Genomic DNA, 24,242 nt, shown 5'->3' with positions numbered 1-24,242 from the left:
CAGAAATTTTAGAAAATGATGTAAAATCAAACAATGGAAAATCCAGGATGGAATGTAACAATATAATGAAAAGGATAGTTGCTACTCACCATACAGTGGAGATGCTGAGTCGCAGATAGGCACAGCGAAAAGAATGGTGGAAACTGAGTTTTCGGCCAAGACGGCCTTAACACACACAGGTTCACACAAACACAACTCACACATGCATGACCACAGTCCATGATATAAGGATGACACTGAGCAGTAGTTATTGATATCTATGGAGTCACCCTTTTTAAAAGAGAGACCTAAATGGCAATTTTCAATCTTGCTGGGAAAACAAATTGTGTTAATGATGCGTTACATGACAAGAACATTACATATAAGGGCCACAACTTTTTAGTGTCTTTTGGAGATATTATCCGTCCCATTTTAGAGTTATGATGATCTTCCCTATTTCAGATGGGTATGTCAGATGAATTGTCTATTCACTAAATATCCTCTGTATTGCTTCTTCAATTTAGTGCTTTGATTTCTCTTTTCGACTATTTGTCCCAAATTTCTCACATATTTTTAGAAAGTAGTTACGAAAAATATCTTCTACACGTGAACTGTCTTTCACAATGCTCCCATTCTCTTTAACAGAAATAATATCATATTTTATGACTTTTTTGTCTGTCTCTGTTTTCACAGTATTACATGTTGATTTTATTTTATTAACTGATCTGTCAATGTCAGACAAGATGTGCATGCTCCTTGATTTTTTTACAACTTTTTTTTAAATATGTTACAGTGCTGTTTATAATAAGAAAGTGTTTCTGGGTCACTACTTGTTGTGGCCATTTTGTACAAGTCTTTTTTTGTTGTGAAATTACTCTGATACCTATAGTGACCCAAGGTTTTCTTAATGACGGGCATTGTTACATTCAGTATTGTGATATGAGAATCCATTTATTGATTGATAGACATGACTGATACCAAATTATAAGTGGCTAGAAGGATCTCTAGATCATTTTTCCTGTCAGATTGCTTCGAGAAATTTACATTAACACCACAAATTAGTAATTCCTTCATTCTGTCTTACAAAGATCACAATAATTCACCAAATTTTTTCAAGACAATTTTCAGCCGGCAGAGACCTGTATACTATAACAACCACAAATATTACATTTTCTAGTAGTAACTCACAAGCACTTGCTTCCATATCCTGGTCAAAACAGAATTTATTTATTTCTTACATTTTTTGTATTTATATAAATTTTTTTATGGATGTGATGACTCCTTTATTCATCTTGGCTCTTCATGAATATGCAGCTAAGTTAACAACTTGCTGGCGAAGAGTTCTTGGGCTTCCAGCCGGGTGGCTGTGTCTTCAAACTGCGACGTTTTGATGAGTGACATACTCGTCATCTTCTGGCTTAACTGAGCGCGGCCTGGAATCCAGCATTAGCTGCAATACGCCTGGAACGCACCAAGAACCGTCCAGCTCACGGGACGTGACTGGAATGCTCTGACAGAGACACGAACGGCGCACCCACTTCCCCCTCCACCCCGCCTGCCGTCTCCTCTGTATGCAGCCTCCCGCAGCCAGGTGGTGGGGGGCACACCGCAGGTATAAAGGGACCGGCATCCGCAAACCCGTGGCCCTTCACCAGAAGATGACAAGCATGTCACTCATCGAAACGTCGCAGTTTGAAGGCACCGCCACCCGGCTGGAAGCCCGAGAACTCTTCGCCAGCTGTATACGCCAGGAAAGCAAACATTCACATTTATAACAACTTACTTTAAAATTTTGTATCTCTGTGGTTGTGTGGCATTCAGGCAGACAAGTAACATCAGTTTCTTTCCTGATGAAGGAAGTTGATTTCACTTTTGCCTCTTTTATTATAAGATGAACAAGGAATATCTCTAAATTTAATATCTTAATGCTGTCTTTCTGATTTCTGAATTTGACCTAATGTCAGTGTGTCACCTGACCCAAATAACCATTGGGATTTGCCTTTATGTGCTGCTGGTCCCCGAATATTTTCTGTTAAAAGATCTGCTAATTTGCAATGATCTCTCTTATTCAGGTGTAGGCCATGACAAGAATTCCCCATCTTTCTATAGCAACTTCTGATACAGCAACAACCCCTGATTCTTTTAAAAAAATGGGAAGTCACATCTATAAAACAGTGTCAGACTTCTGATTATTTTACAGATGAGTAAATATTTGATTATAAGCACACATGGGAGAAGAAGTTAAAGAATAAGTGTAGAATTGTGTTTAAAAGTTGTTGCAAATCAGTAAGTGTTCACATTCTCAAACGCTGACTGAATATAGTTTGGGTATTCGAAGCTATTACACAGGCATCCTGCAACTGGGTCCGGGTACAGTGCCTTGGGGCAGTCACATAAGATTTAAGATTTTTGCATCCTTCTGAAGGAGCCCTCTAAGCTCCACATGTATTTGCTTTACAGCAGAGTTTATCCCTGCACAAATAACCAATCAATCTGAAACTAGTGTATCTTACTGTTCATTTAGGCAGGAAAATACTTGTATAATATAATTAATACAGGAGAAAGTGGGAATATCATAAAAATCTGTCCATGTGCACACTGAATGTGATCTTGCTCAGAATGCAACTGGAAGAGTTAGGTATAGTGAATTGTATAAATGTGAACTACAGTCAATTGGAAACATGTATAGTGTGTGCATGTAGTGTATGCAGAGGAACCCATGGATACAGGAAAAGAATAGAAAACTGGGTACCACTGATGATGTCTAGTATGAGTATGTGAAACATGTTTTGTTAGAAACAAAATAATGATTCAGTTGCAAGGAATTTTTCTTATCTACATTATGAACATAACCATTTATGCTCTTTTAATATGGATGCAACTAGACTAGCATTTTGTACCTTTTCTAACAGTTTTATTTGGTAAACTCCTTAAAATTTCAACTTATTTTTTGAATACTTAGCATTCTTCCATAATTAATTCCAGAGCTCATACTTTCAGTGTCCCCAGCTATATCTCTGCGCAATCTTCCGTCCGTGGAATCTTATTTCAGTCCTACTTGTCAGGTACAATCTACACACACACACACACACACACACACACACACACACACACACACACACACACCACAGTCCCACAAAGAGCAGTTTGAAGCATTTACAGTTAACATTGGTATAGCTTCTCCGCAGTATACTTGGGTAGTTTTTTCTTTATACCAAACAGTGGAGCAGTATTCAGTCACATCCAGATTCTTTCTCCCCTTTTTTGACATATTTTTTCTTCTACTTCCTGCACTACTGTTTCGTTGTCTTCTTCCAACTTTTTCTTTTATTGTTGTTGTCATTGTCATTTCCATTATAATTTCACATCTTATGGCATACTGAACAAAAGAAAATAATATAATAAATGAGTTTCTGAAAACTTAGTCACAAACCCCATAGTCCAAAAAAATTTGAGACTTGAATTAATAAAAAAAATATAGAAAAGTTGAGATGGTAGTTTTAATGCTTCAGATGTTCTACACAGTCTTGCTCCACTTGAGTACACACACAGAATGGTATGCAACCATGTGAAACTGACAGAAAAGTCCTTCGCCGGGATGTTGTTCAACTAGCACTTCACATTGACTTAAATGTCAGTTTTGTCTTCAAAGTGTTGATCCTTCATGTGAATTTCTTCACTTTGTCATTATAAAAGAATTATCCATGTCCACAGTCATTGTTTTTGTTCAGTTGTCAAGGTGTGCAGTACAAACACTGCACACAATTTTCTCTTCTTCAAAACATTGTGGAAAATGTCTTGAACACTTCATTTTAATATGTTGTTTCCTTTGCAATTTGTGACCCGGCAATGTTGACACAGTGTGATCGCATGTTGCTCACAACTGACTGGTCGAATGCACATCTGATGTTTACAGTTGTTAGTTCCAGCTGCCACCATATTTACTGCATTGATGTCACTTATTCACCTGTAATAAGACCAGTCTCAAAATTTTTTTGATCAACACCATAACTTTAAAAGTATTCTTGGTGAGATGTGGGAAATATGCTTGATATATTACAAGAATGAATAGTGTGTTGACTCCCCAAAATACACAAGAGAGTTGTGATAGGACATTGTTTCCACATGAGAGATTCCTATCAAGTTTCTGCTATTTTGTCATAGCATCTTCTGATCTTTGTGAACCATCTGTTCTTGGTGTGATGAGATTAATTTTACTGTATGTCTTGTCAAAGCATGCTGTCAAACTTGGTATTCCAGCTGACTGATGTTCTTTGTTTTCAAGGTGGAGGGATACAAGGGTCGTGCTGTTGTGGTAGTGTCCTGTGTGACAAAGGATCCTCCATACCGCCCACATCCTCACAATTTGGTTGGCAAGGAAGGCTGCAAGCGAGGTGTGTGCACAGTGGAGATATCACCTGACAACATGACTGCCTCTTTCTCCAACCTAGGCATCCAGTGTGTCAAGAAGAAGGATATTGACGAAGCTCTCAAAACTAGGGAAGAGATTCGTGTGGATCCTTTTCGCAGTAAGTTTCGCAGACATTCTCAGATCTATCTTCAGTTTTAATAATAACTTTTGTAAATAGGCTTGAAGTGTTAAATAACTAGCGAGAAACTCATCATTTCTCCAGAATGGCAGAAAATAAAAAATTGGCGTCCATTTCTGTCTTATCTTTAGAGATAATTATGGCTTAGCAGTGATGATAATATTCTTGCAACCTGGGTAGTTGTGAGTTTCAGCTGCTTCTTGGGGGAGAGGGGCATAATTAAAACAGTGAACTATCATTTCCAGTAAGATTTCATCCATCTTGCTTTCTTTTTTATTTTTTTTCTTCATCTTTCATCTTTCTTCCTTTCAAAAACTATGGATGCACCACCTGTTTCTGATGACACACCATTGTATCAGCTTAAGACTGAGTGAAGTGGTATAGTGTTAATTGAGACTGTTTTACCTTGCCTTAAAATATTACACAATTATGCTATGTTCAATGGGCTTAGCACATGTTGAATTTTCTTTACAAAGTGCATTCACATGTTCACCCAGTTTTGTCCTCCACATAGGTTTAAATTCACAGTTTGTTTCCTGTTTAGAATTAGTAGGTTTCCTGTTCATATCTACATCTATATGTCATACAGAAATTTACATTGTGTGTTTGCCTCACATAAAAGTTGCTTTGTTTCTTATAGACCGTTTACATTCCTAAATGCCTCATCAGATTTCCCCATTGGTATTTCTTCTTGGCCATCAGTGAAATAATTTCTGGAACATTATTTTAAAAAATAATGCCATTAAGAAAACTGGATGGAAATGCAGTTCAGTTCCCAGAATATTGCTGGCAATCATATCCAATTACTTCCATGCCGCAACAGGAAGCATAGGGTGTAACAATCATCTGTCAAATGCAAATGCATAAAATTTAGCCCAGCAGAAATTGTATTCCATTCATGTATATGTATGTTCATTTCAAACATACAACCCCCCCCTCCCTCTCCCAACAAGCCACAGAAAGTCTTCTGGTCATAAGTCTCTTTTACTATAGTACAGTTTTACAATTGTATACTCTCACTAGACACTCTTATTGACTTTTATTTGTAATTAGTCAGTGACTCTTGGCTTACTACACCACAGAGCTAAACAGGGAATCGTTATACACGTATAAAAAATGAAAACCTTTAATTACAAATATATTGTACTCTTTGGAGTCCTGTATTGCTTTTTTAATGTTACAAAGATGCATTTCTTGCATCTGTTACTGTAAAAATCTTACACACTAGAAGCAAAGATGAGGTGACTTACCGAACAAAAGCGCTGGCAGGTCGATAGACACACAAACAAACACAAACATACACACAAAATTCAAGCTTTCGCAACAAACTGTTGCCTCATCAGGAAAGAGGGAAGGAGAGGGGAAGACGAAAGGAAGTGGGTTTTAAGGGAGAGGGTAAGGAGTCATTCCAATCCCGGGAGCGGAAAGACTTACCTTAGGGGGAAAAAAGGACAGGTATACACTCGCACACACGCACATATCCATCCACACATACAGACACAAGCAGACATATTTAAAGACAAAGAGTTTGGGCAGAGATGTCAGTCGAGGCAGAAGTGTAGAGGCAAAGAAGTTGTTGAAAGACAGGTGAGGTATGAGTGGCGGCAACTTGAAATTAGCGGAGATTGAGGCCTGGCGGATGACGAGAAGAGAGGATATACTGAAGGGCAAGTTCCCATCTCCGGAGTTCGGATAGGTTGGTGTTCGTGGGAAGTATCCAGATAACCCGGACGGTGTAACACTGAGCCAAGATGTGCTGGCTGTGCACCAAGGCATGTTTAGCCACAGGGTGATCCTCATTACCAACAAACACTGTCTGCCTGTGTCCATTCATGCGAATGGACAGTTTGTTGCTGGTCAGAAGTGTAGAGGCAAAGAAGTTGTTGAAAGACAGGTGAGGTATGAGTGGCGGCAACTTGAAATTAGCGGAGATTGAGGCCTGGCGGATGACGAGAAGAGAGGATATACTGAAGGGCAAGTTCCCATCTCCGGAGTTCAGATAGGTTGGTGTTGGTGGGAAGTATCCAGATAACCCGGACGGTGTAACACTGAGCCAAGATGTGCTGGCTGTGCACCAAGGCATGTTTAGCCACAGGGTGATCCTCATTACCAACAAACACTGTCTGCCTGTGTCCATTCATGCGAATGGACAGGTCTGCTTGTGTCTGTATGTGTGGATGGATATGTGCGTGTGTGCGAGTGTATACCTGTCCTTTTTTCCCCCTAAGGTAAGTCTTTCCGCTCCCAGGATTGGAATGACTCCTTACCCTCTCCCTTAAAACCCACTTCCTTTCGTCTTCCCCTCTCCTTCCCTCTTTCCTGATGAGGCAACAGTTTGTTGCGAAAGCTTGAATTTTGTGTGTATGTTTGTGTTTGTTTGTGTGTCTATCGACCTGCCAGCACTTTTGTTCGGTAAGTCACCTCATCTTTGTTTTTATATATAATTTTTCCCACGTGGAATGTTTCCTTCCATTATATTGATTACACACTAGAAGTATTGATAAGTCTACTTCACTGCCTCATGTTAAATAGCAATTTTTTTCTTCCATTTCCCATCTGTGTGAAATGTCAGCAACTGAAACATCCAGAAGATTAAAACTGCATGTCAGATTGAGACTCTTTAACTCAAGATCTTTGCCTTTCACAGGCAAGTGTTCTACCAACTGAGCTACCTAAGCACGACTTAGGACCCATCATCACAGCTTGTCTTCTGCCATTACCTGAGACTCTGGCAGAAATAAAGCTGTGAGGGCGGGTTGTGGGTTGTGCCTGGCTACCTCAATTGGTAGAGCAGTTGCCTGTGAAAAACAATGGTCCTGAGTCTTGGTCGGCACACAGTTTTAATCGGCCAGGAAGTTTCACTGTCATAATCGTTTACTTGCTTTTCTTCTTTTCCTGGCCATCACACAATATCAGTTTATTCCCAAATGCATCAGTTTTATCGTGCATTTGTACGTGTTTTATTTCAGTGATGTAAGGAAAGTCATGGCAGGACATAAATAATATAGAAGTAAAGGACACAGTCATTGAATAGTAGGAAGGTGGAGTTATTATGGCACACCAAATAGAATGAAAACTCACGTACAATAGCTCGTTAAAGGATTTGTCCAAAAGGTAGTAAAGTTTCCCTTCTTCTCTGACTGCCTGACGGTGGCTCAGTGCTTATACTATTTAGTGAGTTCTTTCAGTGGTTTGGTAGAAGTATCAAGATTTGTTGCATGTGACAGGAAGGCCAAATTTTGCAGTCTGCCTTGATATGGCAGATATGGATTCTTGTAAAACAGAAAAAAAACTCCGGTTTTTAAGTTATTTTTCAACCTTGCAATATTGCTATGCATCATCAATTTCCCATAAAGTGGACCATACTGTCAGTTGTTTTGTTGTTGAAGGTGACCACTAGTAAGACAAGACTGTGAATAAATATTCGTATTGTGCAGCTTCAGTCAATATTATTACATAAAAAATGACATTCATTAAAGCATATTAGGTAACTTGTGCTCTTTCAACTAACATTTTACAGAGATTTTGTTCTGTTAATTAACACATTTATTTGTTAATTAATGCATATATTTACTTACAGCGGGATTTGCACATAGAAGTCAACCAACAAGCATAGATCTTAATGCTGTCCGATTATGCTTCCAAGTGTTCCTAGAAGGCAGTGAACGTGGGAAGTTCACCTTTCAGCTGCCACCAGTTGTCTCAGACCCAATTTATGATAAAAGTAAGTTTCTGGATTAAGATATGGTTTCTTATTTTGTTTTCAGTGTGAGACAGTTTGTAAGATATCAGGAATTCTTAAATTCTTTTTTCTGAATAATTCGTTATTTTTATTTACTTATTATTGTTTACATCTCTGCATCAGTATATATTTGACAGAACTTAGCCCCTGTTCAGTTGAGACTGATGTAACTGTAATGATATTTAAGCTGCAGGGGTCGTTATTAATTGTAATGAAGCAGAACTACCTAAATGATGAAATGGGTGCCACAGTAATCAAACAAATGCAGACTCACACTGCTAGAATTGTACCAGGTCAATACAACCTATATTAAAGTGTAACAGAAATGTCCGGGGAACTTTAAATGGGAATTCTTGAAAGAGATGCTGAAGTTCTCAGACAGTTATTGTTATACTGCTTCAGTTGCATTTATTTTTATTTTAAACATCACTATGCAATTCAGTGGTCATGCCATCATCTTCAGGTGGATTGCAGTATTTTAAGTTTCTTGTGATGGCCATTTTTTGCAGCAGCTGTATATAAATTGTTGTAGTTTACAAAAAAATTGCCTTTTGCATACTACACATCAATTTTTTTAAAATTTTATTTATGCATCCAGAAGTGTTTTGCCTTATTAAGAAGGCAGTTTCAGTGGGTGTCCTGGATTTTATTTTCACATATTGGTTATAGATTTAAAAAGATTTCATGGAAGTTTTTCATAATAAAATGGAAAGTTTTGTAAAGTAAAATACGTAATTCTTTGTTTGAAAGAAATGTAGCTTTCCCTCACATGGAAAACCAGTTGAAAGCCTCCACTTTTTCAGGTAATCACTGCAGTTTTATGACATAACTTGCACGGTATTTTTACTTGGTTGAATATGTTTGTGATATACATGGTTTGTCTGTGTGACAGACAGTGCTGTGTCAGGGAGATCATGCATTGCCTTGCCTGGTCATCTGGGTGAATGCAATTGCTTTATATTGCCATAATGAAATCTACTCATTTGTCACTATGCACTTTCCAACATTAATGTAATGTTGTGCCATTGGAAAGTGAGTAATGGCAGACATGTAGACTTCACTACACGTAGAGGTTTTTAAAATAAAAATAAAAGTTACTGAAGCAGTATAGTAAAGATTATTCATATTTAAATATTCAAAGCCCTTAACAAGCAGTCCATAATAAATGACAGTTTTTATGTAGTTCTCGTGAAACCCTTTTGCATGAATTCAAAGAAACAGTGTTTGAGAAAGATTGTGTATCCTTGTATATCTAATGTAGAAATAACGACAGTAAGACGAGAGATTAGGATGCTTATGGAGCCATACAGGGAACCAGTTTTCCTTTCTAGACGAATGAAATACACCAACTGGTACACCTCCCTAACATCATGTAGGGTCACGCAGAAGTGCTGCAACACAATGTGGCATAGATAAGGCTAATGTCTGAAGTAATGCTGGAGAGAATTGACATCAAGAATCCTGCTGGGCCATCCATAAATCCTTAAAAGTACAAGGGGCTGGAGATTTCTTCTGAACAGTGCGTTGCAGGGGATCCCAGATACGCTCAATAATGTTCATGCCTGGGGATTTTGGCAGCCAGCAGAAGTGTTTAAACTCAGAGTAGTGTTCCTGGAGCCACACTGTAGCAATTGTGGACGTGTGGAATGTCACATTGTCCTGCTGGAACTGCACAAGTCCATTAGAATGCACAATGGATATGAATCGATGCAGGAGATCAGACAGGATGCCTACCTATGTGTCATCTGTCAGAATTATATCTATACGTATCAGGGATTCCATATCACTCCAACTGCACACACCCCACACCATTACAGAGCCTCCACCAGCTTGAACAGTCCCCTGCTGACATGCAGGGTCCATGGATTCACGAGGTTGTCTCCATACCCATACGTGTCCATATGCTCAATACAATTTGAAATGAGATTCATCCGACCAGGCAACATGTTTCCAGTCATCAACAGTCGAATGTCGGTGTTGACGGGCTCAGGCGAGGCTTAAAGCTTGTTGTCGTGCAGTCATCAAGGGTACACGAGTGGGCCTTCAGCTCCGAAAGCCCGTATTGATGATATTTCGTTGACCAGTTCATACACTGACACATGTTGATAACCCAGCATTGAAATATGCAGCAATTTGGGAAAGGGTTGCACTTCTGTCATGTTAAATGATTCTCTTCGGTCTTGTTAGTCCCATTCTCACAGGGTCTTTTTCTGTCTGCAGTGATGTTGGAGATTTAATGTTTTACTGGATTCCTGATATTCATGGTACACTAGTGAAATGGTCATAAGGGAAAATCCCCACTTCATCATTACATCGGAGATGCTGTGTCCCATCACTTGAGTGCCAAGTATAGTACCACGTTCAAACTCGAATGAATATTGATAACCTGCCATTGTAGCAGCAGTAACCGATCTAACAACTGTGCCAGACACTTGCTGTTTTATATAGGTGTTACCAACCGCAGTGCCAAATTGTTCCTGTTTACATATATCTGTATTTGAATATGCATGCCTATACCAGTTTCTTTGGCTCTTCAGTGTAATTTTGTTTTAGGTAATGTGCCTTCTGGAAAGCACAACTCTTCAATCTTGTGCTCACCAAGACACATTTCAACACCTATCAAGTGTTTATTTTTGAATTTATAGACTTTGGTTTATAAGGATCCATTGTCTTCAAGGGTTCCACATCACTCACAAGAGAGCATCAGACATTACATATCAGTCAGCAAGTTTTGATTCTGATTTCCTTCTGCGATGTAGATGCAGATCATAATGACAGAAATGAATAGTTTTAGAACACGGAGTACATTTTGTGTCGTTCAGTTAGCTTTGTGAGAGTCACTTGTAGTGGTTTTATGCCAATATCGGCTAGAAGATCCTTTGGGCAAAACAGTTCATTATTCATATGACGAATTCTGAAAGATTAGCTGCTTATACACTGTGGAATACTGGATTGTCAAGTATCTTCCTTGTAGAAGGTATAATATGTGTAAGAAATATTAACGAAAGATCTTTAGATTCAGTTTTTGCCTTTCACAGACTTTCAGTTGCATGTCGATGGAGACGGGTATGGATGAAGCTTCATTTCAAATACAACATTACCATCACTACATTGTATTCATTTGAAGCATTTAAAACCCTCATATGTGTGTGCATCACATCCTTGATTTCCTTGATGTATACTTTTGTGCATTATGCCCTGTTTTGAAGTCTATGAAGTACTTTGTTTGCTGGAAATACTGTTACTGATTTTTTCATGGATATGCTGCCACAGTGGTTTATGTCAGAATTACTAGAATACATTGATGATTTCATTTTGTAATATAACAGCTCTGTACTTCACTTTTGTTGAGACATCCATAATCGTCTTAATGTTGATCTTCCATTGCATGACTCTCGTATTATTCAGTGGTATCTAAATGCACCTAAGCTCTCTCTCATGATCTCTTATCTACCTACCTATCTATCTATCTATCCCTTTAAGGCATGTTGAACAGCTGTAAGACGCTTTAAAAATTTGAGAGTTTTTGTATTTGAGTGTACTCTCGTATTCTGAAAGTTGTAAAAAATCCTGTATAGTACATTCAGTTTTCACATAGACATTTCAGTAAAGTTTATATTAATAAATGTAAGACAGGTTCGGCGTTGTTTTCCTTCTAACGTATATTTTGGCAATTGTCTTCTATAATATGGTTCTTCAGAGCCTGATAGTCTGTTATATGCAAAACAGTTGTGTGACCTTTCTAATTAGATAGACTGAATTAGTAGTCCTGAAATTGGCACCCATTTGACTCTGGTTTACCCAAGTATTTCCAAATGCTTGTTATATTTTTCTCACATGTAGGTGGTTTACATAACAGTTGTTTGTTTTCTTTTTCGGATATTAAGGTGTTATCCAGTCTTCAAACAAAAACATTTACATGAGGAGGAGGAGGAGGAGGAGGATCTCTTTTTACCACCTTACATCAAAACCTTTTTATTAATTACCAAACGCTTGATGTGACTTCGTACTGTGGCAGAACTAAGACCTGGGATTCCATTATATGATAAAAAATATTTTTCCAAGTATCCAACCAGCTTGTGTTATTCAGCATACTTCATTAATCATATTGTCAATAATTCAGTAGACTTTAAGGTCTTGTTGGTGACATGCTGCTACTTACAAGTGAATTTGATTCTGGATGCTGGCTATGTCTGTCTCCTTCCTTTGGTAGATGGTCCGCCCATCCCCTCTGTTTTCGAGTACCAGTGACATAGTTGCACAAAATAACACTCAGTGTCCAGCAAACTGGCCGGCAGTGGAAATTAAACTTGTGAATCAATAATTTCATATTGCCAACAATATAGCAATCATTCTGATCTTGCCACACAGCATAAGACATCTGAGGTATGAGACATCTGCCCTTTCTTTTTTACCTTCCGATAACTGTCCCTCCTCCCCAAGGAAGCAACTAGTAGTTCCGACAATTAGGATAGTGTCTCATACTTTGATATATGTCTTATTGGTAATACTCCTCCCTGTGGTGTCAGGGACTAGGATAGACCCGCAGCCATCCTTGCTGTCATTAGAGGTGACTAGTAGGAATATTTTTATTTGGTCACGTTGTTACCTTGCTATTTTGACTATTCTTTGGACTTCTAAAGGTTTTCACTCTTTTCGCTTTTTTTTTAAACACTTTTTCCTCACCTTTTTTGGCTTTTACCATTCTGATCCCCATTGTGGGTTTGACCACCACTTTCCAAATTTTACAGAAGTGCAGGCCATTTGGGGAAAGAAGCCTTTCTGTGATGCATCAACTCTCCATTGTGCACTGTTATCTTTTACACCTACCAATCAAGTCGATCTATCTTTGCACCTGAAATCCAACGCAGTACCCAGTCCGTCATGATGGGGTGCTGCTCTCCTGTACCTCTTGGTGGTAGCCCCTGACAATGCAGCGATTGCCCTGCCGGTGCCTGAGGTGTAACCTCGCTGTGACAGCCAAAGAGTGGGTACCTATCCATATAGGGGTACAAGGACTATGGGCAGTGGCTACTGTGCCAGATGCCTTTGCCTTTGCTGGGTGGCCCATGGGGAGAGTGTCCAATTCCAGTGAGTGGCATCAGGGTGGATATCCGCAGTGAAAAAGATCAAACTTAACGATGGCCAGGAGCAGCGATATTGATGCAGAGTTTACAACCCTCTGGCATTTCCGTCTTTGATTATGCCTCAAGATGAGAACCAGGTAAAGAGAAATGGAAGTGAACAGTTTGCTGAGTTCTTGTTTTGTTCCTGAGCTGGTGGTGGATCTTTCATTACACCTTTTTGGTTAAAAATATCGAAGATCAGTTTGGATAGGTTGCTGAAATAAGGAAGATGAGAATGGGATGTTCGCTGATCAAAACATTGCGCGCCAACCAATCACAGGCACTTCAAGCCTCTGTCAAGATATGAGACACACCAGTCTCAATTTCTCCTCATAACAAGCTCAGTAAAATTTATGGTTTTATCTTACATCATGACCTAACATTACAAATTGGTGGAGAGCTGCATACTAATGTGGTGTGGCGTGGAGTCCATTTGGTTTGCCCAATCCAGAGGGGACCCAAGGATAATAAAGTAGACACTGGAGCTTTTATCCTTGCCTTTGAAGGCAACATTTTGCCTGAAGAGTTTAGGGTCATGATTTATAGGCATGATGTCAGACCTTATTTTCCTCTCACTGTTCTGATGAGGATCTCTGTAGGCCATGTGGATGGATGTCCCATGAGAGCAACCCTTGTGACAAACCCCCTCAAAGTTTCAACTGCTTGGAACTACACCTCCCTGTTCACCGCAATGCTCAGTGTCCAAGGGGGAGAAGAAAATCCAAGAGCATAAAAAGCTTGACTGCCTGTCTTATCAAGATGCAAAGAAAAAATTTGAAAGACTTCCTCCGACTGAAAGACTTCATCCAGTTGATACGGTCTCAAATTATGCAACTATTGTGTCACAGCCTATACCTCACATGATAAGGTCTCTCTTGACACCACCTGGCCCTTGTCCTATTCCAGTGCCTGCCCTACAGTTGGAGGAGGGAATGTCAGCTCCCTCGCCCCCAACACCTATAACATTGTGGTTCCCACTCCATCCTCTCACATTGTCAGGGATGAGGACACCTGCCAAGGTGACCCTCTCAGGAACCAGCAGCCACAGGCTGCATGCTGACTAAAAAGTACAGTCCTATTCGCTCACGGAAGATAAAATGGGAAAAAGTACACAGAAATTGAAGTCTCACTAGGATAATAAGGATAAGCAAAGAGAGAAACTACTTTCTGAGGCTTCAGGTGTTCCGATCGCCATACCTGCAGAGGTCAAGTCTATGCATACTGATGATGGATCACACAATCAGTTGAACTATGACCTGGTAGCAAAGTAATCACACCCATCTTTTCCGTTGACTACTTTCTCAGACCTGACTCCAGCTCTCCTTCAGTGTAACTGTAATGGCTACTATTGCCATCTGACCAAACTCCATCATTTAATTGGCATAGCACTTCAGGAAACATGGTTTATAGCAACACATGTCCCTCCTCTGAAAATAACCCTAGTGTACCAACTGTGTTAATGTTGAGAGCATCCAGTGGTGTCTGTACCCTCATACACTGCGATACTTTCAGTGAACAGGTGCCCCTTACCACTGCACTAGTGGCCATGGCCGTTGGTGTCTACTTGTCAGTTCAGATGAAAATATGTAATGTTATCTACCTGCAGACAGACCTTTCCAATATCACAAGCTGTTAAGAGTTAGTGGAACAGCTACCTCCCTCCTTCCTCTTATTGGGGTTCTTTAATGCCCATAATCTTCTGTTGAGTGGCGACACTATGTCTCACAGAGGCCGAGTAATAGAATGCCTCCTTTCGGAATTGTACATCTGCCTAATTAAAATTGGAACTGCAACAGACTTCCGTGCAGCTCACGGACCATACTCAACTGTTGATCTCACAACCTGCAGCCCGAGTATCTTGCCCCTGATTCAGTGGCACATCCGTGATGATCTTTGTGACAGTGACCATTTTCCTATAGTTCTCTCCCTTTCCACTCGCATGCATCTGTAACGTGCTCCACATTGGTTGCTTCAGAAAGCTGACTGGCAGGCCCGTGCCATAGTGGTCTGAAGATATAGCCACAGTGCAAGAGAGTATTGAATGGTGCTCCAACGGCACAAGTGCTATCCCTCTGTGGATAATTTAGCAGCATTCAAGAAACACAAGACAAAAATGTGATTTTTTAATAAAGAAAAGGAAGCAAGAGTATTGGGAGCAATATGTATCATCTGTGTAATCCCACACCCCATCGTCCCAAGTATGGACTAAACTCCGCTACATTTGTGGCCATCCACCACCCACAGCAGTTTCTGGCAACCTTGTTAGTGGTAACTTCTGCACTGATCCCATGGTAATTGCTGAATGTTTTGTGGCACACTTCGCTGAAGTGTCCACTTGCAGTAATTACCATCCTCCTTTCCTGTTTTGGAAGCACCTTATTGAGTGACGCCTGCTGTCCTTCCATGCACCTAGCTCTCTGTCATACAACATCCCTATTAGTGAATGGGAACTTTGCAGCACATTGGCAGGGTGTCGAGATACGGCCTCTGGACCCGACAAAATCCACAGCCAAATACTCAAACATCTTTGTGTCAACAGCATGAAACATATTCATAGGCTATTTAATTGTATTTGGTGGGAAGGAGAATTTCCCTCTCAATTGCATGGCGATATTATTATTGAAATTTCCTGGCAGACTAAAATTGTGTGCCGGACCGAGATTTGAACTCAGGATCTTTGCCATTCACAAGCAGGTGCTCTGTCAACTGAGCTACCCAAGCAAGACTTCTCACCCATCCCTGAACCTCTGCTTCCACCAGTACCTTGTCTTCTACCTTCCAAATTTCACAGAAGCTCTCCTGCAAAACTTGCTGAACTAGCACTCCTGGAAGGAAGGATGTTGTAGAGACATGGCTTTGCCACAGCTTGGGGTTGTTTCCAGAAGGAAGTTTTCACCCTGCAGCAGAGTGTGCGCTGATGTGAAACTTCCTGGCAGATTAAAACTTTGTGCCATACCTAACTCAGTACCTGTGCCTTTCACGGGCAAGTGCTCTACCAGCCGAGTTACTCAACCTGTTCCCACAGCTCTACTTCTGCCAGCGCTTCCAGAGTAGTTTACGCTTCCAGAGTAGTTTACGCTTCCAGAGTAGTTTACGCTTCCAGAGTAGTTTAAGCGTCCAGGGTAGTTTACACTTCCAGGGTAGTTTACGCTTCCAGGGTAGTTTACGCTTCCAGGGTAGTTTACGCTTCCAGAGTAGTTTACCCATTTGCACCCAGAATCCGACTTTCCTGGATCCATATACGATCGACTGTCAGCAACCAATATGTACAGGAAACAGGAGTCACTCAGGGATCGGTTGTGAGCATAATGCTGTTCGCTATTGCCATCAATGGTATTGTAAACGCAGTGGGCCCCCACTGTCTCTCTGTCAGTGTATGTGGACGATCTTTGTCCATACTATGCCTGCAAAATCATAAGCTATTCACTTTTACTGACTCTGGACTGTGCACCTGTGATGCTCGCCTGCTTTATTTTCTCATTATTGGTCCTCGGTGTCGATGTACTGCGTTGCTATACTAGCTGAAAAATTGGGGGTGGAAGTCAGACACTGACTACTTTAGATGATGTAGCCAACAGGTGCACATTTGCATTTCACAGTTCTTTACTTTTGCTGTTCACAACCCCCCCCAATAATACACAATTATATGGGCAGTGCACTATTGTTTAACTTTTGAAAAGCCTCATTAATAGTTTGCAGACAAACATCCACATACTGCTACAATAATTTACTGTTGAACATCTACGAGCAGTAAAAGCCTAACCACACATTTCACAGTTCTTGAAGAAGAAAGAGGTATGTATGGGACAGACACAGTCATTGTTTTAACACATGGCTTAATTGTGTTACACTTTTTTAATTGTTAAGTTGATGCATTGTTATTGATCTAAGCATTATAGGTTTCTTGTCTGAAATTCAGCTGTGAACTGACTGTTTTGTGACCAAAAATCGGGCCCTTATATATCCTCACAATAATAGGCACTGAAACTACTCATTGTTTGATGTGTAATTTACAGAAATTACAATTAAAACTTAACTCATTCAATTAACTACATACATCGAAAAATTGCGTCTTTTTTAACAGTTTCGTCTACTATAAGGGTTAAGCCATATTATTTGTTTAAATCATGAAATTAACAAATATAGTTGCGCAGACAGTACTTTTGATGAAACTGAACATTACTTTGTTATTAATTAAGAGCTGGCTTTGCTAACATGTTTTCGAATAGAGCCAAATGGATCCTTTAAGAATACATTTAGTTGTCCCTCCAAGTTTTTATAATGAGTACAGAATTTATATTCGTTTATAAGTCAACAATAGAATTTAAGTTAAGAAACAATTACTGATTTCATCTTATAACAAAAGATACTAACTAGGAATAGACAAAATAAATTAGAAAATCAATTACATACATAAAAGTAAGCACAAAATTAGACTTGGTTTTATATTATTTAAAACTGAGGGCCAACCTTTCTCATTTATGAAAATGCAGATTATACTCACGTTTCTTAATGGTAATTTGTCAAACATGGAAAAAAAAAAAAATAAGAAGGCAGATGGAAAAACAAAGGGGAATTAAAATTATCCCAGCTTGCTTTGTCACATATCCACACCCAGAAATTTACCTTGGTGACCAGTTACTTGAAGTTATTGAAATTTTTCAATTCCTTGGCATTTTATTTGGCAACAAGCTAACTGGCTGCTATGTGTCACTGACAGCTCGCATGAAGAAGATAAATGCTCTCTATTTTCTTAGTAACTCCTCGTGGAGCGTGAACTGCAGAGTTCTCCTGAGATTTTACAAAGTACTGATTTTATCAGGCTTTGACTAGGGATGTGTTACATATGGGTTGGCAGCACCATCTGTACTGAGCTTGCTGGATCCTGTTCACCACATTGACGTGCTGTTGGCAATGGGGGCCTTCTGTATGAGTCTTGTTGACAGCCTCCTGGTAGAAGCCGGTGTCCTACCACTGTGGGTTGGACGACAACAGCTTCTGACAAATTACACAGTCACAATTTGTCACATCCCTACTCACCCACATCCCTCAACTCTGTTCCATTACCAACAGTTCAGACTGTTTGCACATTGGCCAAAACTGGGTAGACCAGCTGGCATCCAACTCAATACTCCAACAGCCTCATTTAGTCTGTGTTTCTAGAGCTTCCTCTCAACAAGAGCTTCCTCTCAACACCCCCTGTGGTCTGTACCCTGTCCTGTGATACAGATGGACCTCTTTTGTGGCCCCAAGAAGGATGCAGATCCTATCCTTCTCTGACACCTGTTTCATTCAATCCTCCACAATTATTCTGATTCGGTATGCATTTACATGGATGGATTGAAAGTTAACGACAGGTTTGGTTATGCTTTTGCACTTGCAAGGGGACATGAGAAGCAGTGGCATACATCTTTCCAGGCCTCTTGGAATGATGCCATTGTGTTGTGCCGACTACACATCGGCCACACGAGACTCACCCATGAGTTCCTTCTGCGTCGGGAGACTCCTCCTCACTTCAGCTGCTGTAGTCTACTGACGATAGCCAGTATTCTTGTTGAGTGCGCCCTGCTGGCTGATTTGCAGCACACTTTCAGCTTGCGTACCTCACTACCTCAGATGCTTACAGATGATGAGACAGACACAAAGTCATTGCTGCATTTCCTGAGGGAGAGTGGATTTTACACTAAACTATGATATTGCTCCACTTTTAGTGTCAAGGGTGGTTGAAAAGAGGGGGGGGGGGGTGGGGGGAGCCTCCACCTGCGACTGGGAACCCTTTAGACCATCTTGTGCAAGATGCTGTCTGGGTTAGCTCTGTTTTATTTTACCTTTCATGTTACAACTACTGTCATACCCTTTTTCAACTCTTTGACTTACTTATGTAGTTGAAGCAGCCAATCACAACTTTTTTCGCTTTTTACCATTTTACGTGTTTCGCTCATGAAATGGAAGAAATAAGTCCCTTTAAACTCATAATCATCATCATTATCATCATCTTATCAGTAATACTAAATATTTTGCCTCCTGAAATAAGTAATGGTTACCAGTGGTGTCTCTTAAATTTACAGCTTTTTTAATGAAGTTTGTGTTTGATATGGTTTTCCTAATATCACTGTTTGAACAACCTGAAGAAAATATCTGCAGGCTAGCAGGATGTACAAGTTCAATGATTTAACTTATAAACAAAGTTTGTTTTCCTTGAATTTTGATTACATGAGACTGTTGTTCATTATATTTCATAGTAAAAAATGGGCCATCCTGAAAATTTGTTCTATGTGGTATAGACTAACTGTTTATGCTTTTACAGGTTTTTGTGGAGATAGGTTTGACTATTCTAACTTTGGTGCCTCCTTGTGTGCTTATCATTTCTTGTCTATTGCTTAGCTTTCTGTTTGACTATTCTAACTTTGGTGCCTCCTTGTGTGCTTATCATTTCTTGTCTATTGCTTAGCTTTCTATTTCATTACTGCCTTTCTTTATTTATTTTCTTTGAATTCTGGTGCAGAAAGTTCTGGCAGAATGTAAATACCACAGGAGTAAAGGCAACAACTCACCAAATAGTAGAAGTGTTGAGTCATCAGCAGACACAGAAAAAAAGAATGAAAACTTTGCTAGCTCTCGGACAAATCCTTTTTTTGAGCTGAGCACATATACGAGGGGACTTACATATTATTAGGGCAGCCCAAATAACTTCCGTTGAATGTTTCACTACACTTCAAAGTGACACAGATATGTGACACTGTTTTTCAATGTAGTCACCAAGTGACTGTAAACAACAGTTAAAATGTTCAGTTCCTCAGTGATAGATACCTGCTACTTGGTTATGGAGCTATTCAGGAACTGTTGTGCGCATATGTCCTCTTCATTGGAAAGATGTTCTTCCACCTTACTAAAAAGATGGAAATAACATGGCGCAAAATCTGGGCTTCCCACATCTATGCGGCCTTGATCAAATTGTTGACACAATTTCACTACAGCTGGACATAAAATTGCATTTGATCAATGTACCACCACAATTTCACAAAGAGGCAGTGTGCAATTTAGACATTTCACCCACAAGAATCCCACTGTCCCACATACTTCATCTTTGGAATACGTATTTTCCAGTTGCTACACCACTTCACACTGTGATGCACATCTTATCTATACCACAATAGAATTGTGTTTGCAGGAAACTCGGAACATGTGATCTCTTCTGACAATTGGCCTCCCTTGTTGTGCAATGGACACACTGTGTGTGTGTGTGTGTGTGTGTGTGTGTGTACTCTAGCTCAAAAAAGGATTTATCTCAAAGTGGCTGTTGTGGGCAGATTTCTGGCACTTGAGTAGTTTTCTTTTAATGACATAATTTTGCAGTGTATGCATTATATTACCACTTTTGTACTCCAGGGAATCTCTCTTTTTACAGAGGCGATGTCTGACCTAGTTATCTGCAAACTGAGTGACTGTACTGCAACGGTGGCTGGTGGAAAAGAGATTATTCTTCTCTGTGAGAAGGTTGCCAAAGGTATATGTGCAAACCCGTAGTTAACCTGGCTTAACTTATTTGTAGTTCAAATTTGAAATTATTTTAATTGCATTATTTATTCTACATTGTTAGTATTCTCTGAAATTTGCTGAAAACAGAAGTGTTTTTCAAAGGGAAATTAAGAAGAAAAGGCTAAAGTACACTTTCTGATCAAAAGTATCGGAACACTTATTAGTAGCCACTAATATGGGGTGTGCCCATTCTTCTCTCTGATGCCATCCTTCACCTGGAGGGGGAAGTGGGGGGGGGGGGGGGGTGCGGACATTTTGAAGAGGTTTCTGAATGTCTATGAAAGAGTGGCTGCCTAAAAAACCAAAACCAGAGAAGGTAATGAAGCTGGACACTGGGGTCTTAATTGAAGTCAACATTCTAACACATCCCAAAGGTGTTTCATTTGGTTCGGAGCATGACTCTGGACAGGCCAATCCACTTCAGTGATGCTGCTGTCAACTCACCATTGCTTCACAAATACTGATGTGTGGCAGCGTGCATTGTCATGCTGACACAGTTGGTCACTATCTCTATAATGTTTCTCTACCATATGCAGTACAAAATGTTGTACGATGTGTTGATATCCTTTTGCATTGTGTGTTTCCATAAGTACAACCAGGGGACCACACACTAACCACTACAACACCACAGTACTTTATTGTTGGGGCTACTCATGATGGCAGGTAAAGTTCTCCAAGCATTCGCCAAACCCAAATCCTTGCATCAGATTGCCACTGGGAATAGCATGATTTATCACTCCAATTCTCTCATTTCCAGTCAGCTGCTGACAAGAGGCATCACTTTTTTATCACCTCAAGTGTCGCTTAGCATTGACTACAGAAGTCTTGTGTCTTATGAGGAGCAGCTTGACAGCAGAAACCTACTCCTTTTAGATCCCTACGCACAGTCGTTGTGGTAGCTAGACTGCTGGGAGCACAAGTGATTTCATGTGATTTTTTTTACAACCACCATCCACAATGCTTTGACAGTCCCTGTCCATCAATATGTGATGTCTGCCTGGTCTTGATTTCTGTTTCACAATCACATCTCCAACAGTCAGCTGGGGCAGTTTTAGACAGGTTGAAGTGTCCCTGAAGATGAAAGCTGAAGAAATGAATTAAAATTTGTGTCACAGCTGGGACTTGAACCCGCATCTCCTGCTTACTAGGCAGATGTGTTAGCCATTACACCACCATAGCAGTATAGGTAACACAGCTGCACAGACTACCATAGTCCAATGCCCTATCTAACAAAAACTTCAGTTCACACCTTAAATCTATTATCATTATTGTAGATAAATTTGAGACTCACATATCTCAAGGCAAATTAACTATACCATATGTCCCTGGAGAATTTGATACTCAGGTGATGTTCAATGACCAGTCCACATTCAAGTCGCTGAGCTCCCCTGATCAGCCCATCCTTCTGTTACAGTTCTCTACTGGCAATACAATACCTCCTGCCTTATTTTGTATTGACAGGTCTGCTTCTCATGACATCTAGTGGTCTGGTTCCGATATAGGGCTGTCGAGATTCTTTTTATCAGATAGTGTACGCACTTAACTCTTGTCTGTTATAAAATGATGTAACAGAGGTGAGCTACAAACAAAACATAAAAAAGGTTTTTTTTAATAATTTTGTAATTGGCAACAAAACATCATCAGCGGTTGTTGTACTGTTGAAGTTGCGTAAAACAAGTCCATGAAAAGTGTTTTGGTTTAGTAACCATGTTCTTCTTTTGAGTAACCATCACTCAACATCTGTTTTATTAGATTACTAAATCTGAAACACATTAAAATTTTAGTGATTGGCTTTCAAGAAAACCAGATAAATAATATGATCAGAGAAAACAAAATGACAGTTGTGATTAACATGAAATGTAATATTTGATTTTATTAATACATACTATTTCTGTCCATTGTATAGATACTTTTTTTGATATTTGACATCCTAATTTTCATCACAGATCATAAATTGGCTTCTTTACTTTTGTCATTGTGTTACGGATTTTGGAAATTCAGTCGGTTTGAAATTGTATTGGCTTCCATTTCTTCTCGTTCCCTTTGTATATTAATGTGTGAACATAATGTCTTTGTGTGTAGCTTTCTTTTGTAGAAATATGTTCAAACATAATAAAATGGAATTTCAACAGTACTGTATATGGAGAAACTTGAATTACTACATGAGAAGAAAATACATACTAGTGGAGTGTGCGCTGATATGAAACTTCCGGGCAGATTAAAACTGTGTGTCAGACTGAGACTTGAATTCTGGACCTTTGCCTTTTGCAGGCAAGCACTCTACTGACAACCTATCCAAGCACAACTCATGACCTGTTCTCACAACATTACTTTCACCAGTACCTCATCTCCTACCTTCCACACTTCACAGATAGTCTCCTGCGAAAATTGCAAAACCCTCCTGGAAGAAAGGATATTGTGGATACATGGCTTAGCCGCAACCTAGGGGATGTTTTTTGGAATGATATTTTCACTAAGCAGTGGAGCGTGTGCTGATATGAAACTTCCTGACCAATGGAAACTGTGTGCTGGATGAAGACTCAAACTTAGGACCTTTGCCTTTTGTCGGCAAGTGCTCTATCAGAGTACAGAGTGAAAATATCATTCTTGAAATATCTCCCAGGCTGTGGCTAAGCCATGTATCTGCAAAATCCTTTCTTCCAGACGTGCTAGTATTTCCAAGTTTCGTAGGAGAGCTTCTGTGAGGTATGGAAGGTAGGAGATGAGGTACTGGCAGAAGTAAAACTGTTAGGACAGGTTATAAGTCATTGTTGGGTAGCTTGTCCACAAAAGATATAAGTGTCTAGTTCGAATCTCGGTCTGGCACACGGTTTTAATGTGCCAGAGAGTGTCAGATACTAGAATAATAACAAAATAATGATAAATAACAATAACAGATGATTATCAGAATGAGGTATACAATAAAAGTATGAAACAAATGAAAACCAAGCCACATAGAATTAACAGGAACAAACATTTGTTAATACGTTTGATATATCAAATTATTTGTCAGTAAGCTTTGCATATGAAACTTTGCTTCCTACTCAGTTGAGTCTGGATAACTCAGTGAATCTAATATATTGTTGTTGTGCAAAGGAAATTAGTAATGTCTTCAGTGTTTTTCCTGTCTGAGTGGGGCTTTTTTTAAAATGGAAGCCTGTGTTTTAACAACTGGAACTGTAGTATATACAGTATACATTTGAAGTTTTTCATTATCGTGTTAGTGTCATCTAAACATACAGCAAATGTGTACAGGCGGCACAGGTGTAATGGATATTAAATATTGTTTACTGTGGGAATGTAATT

At 39.7% G+C, this 24,242-nt stretch overlaps 1 protein-coding gene across 5 annotated transcripts in view; it reads left to right on the top strand.

Annotated features, from left to right (window-relative positions):
- The window catches only part of LOC124802661 (embryonic polarity protein dorsal-like), a 99,363-nt gene that overhangs the window by 11,215 nt on the left and 63,906 nt on the right, over positions 1-24,242 (top strand). For all 5 annotated transcript variants that reach the window (XM_047263568.1, XM_047263569.1, XM_047263570.1 and 2 more), the window contains 3 exons: positions 4,265-4,508; positions 8,110-8,253; positions 20,806-20,904. In XM_047263568.1, coding sequence (XP_047119524.1) covers positions 4,265-4,508; positions 8,110-8,253; positions 20,806-20,904 — 487 coding nt within the window. The remainder of the gene's footprint in view (positions 1-4,264; positions 4,509-8,109; positions 8,254-20,805; positions 20,905-24,242) is intronic.

Source organism: Schistocerca piceifrons, chromosome 6, assembly GCF_021461385.2.
Source record: "Schistocerca piceifrons isolate TAMUIC-IGC-003096 chromosome 6, iqSchPice1.1, whole genome shotgun sequence".
Lineage (NCBI taxonomy): Eukaryota > Metazoa > Arthropoda > Insecta > Orthoptera > Acrididae > Schistocerca > Schistocerca piceifrons.
This window is presented reverse-complemented; position numbering and strand designations above follow the sequence as displayed.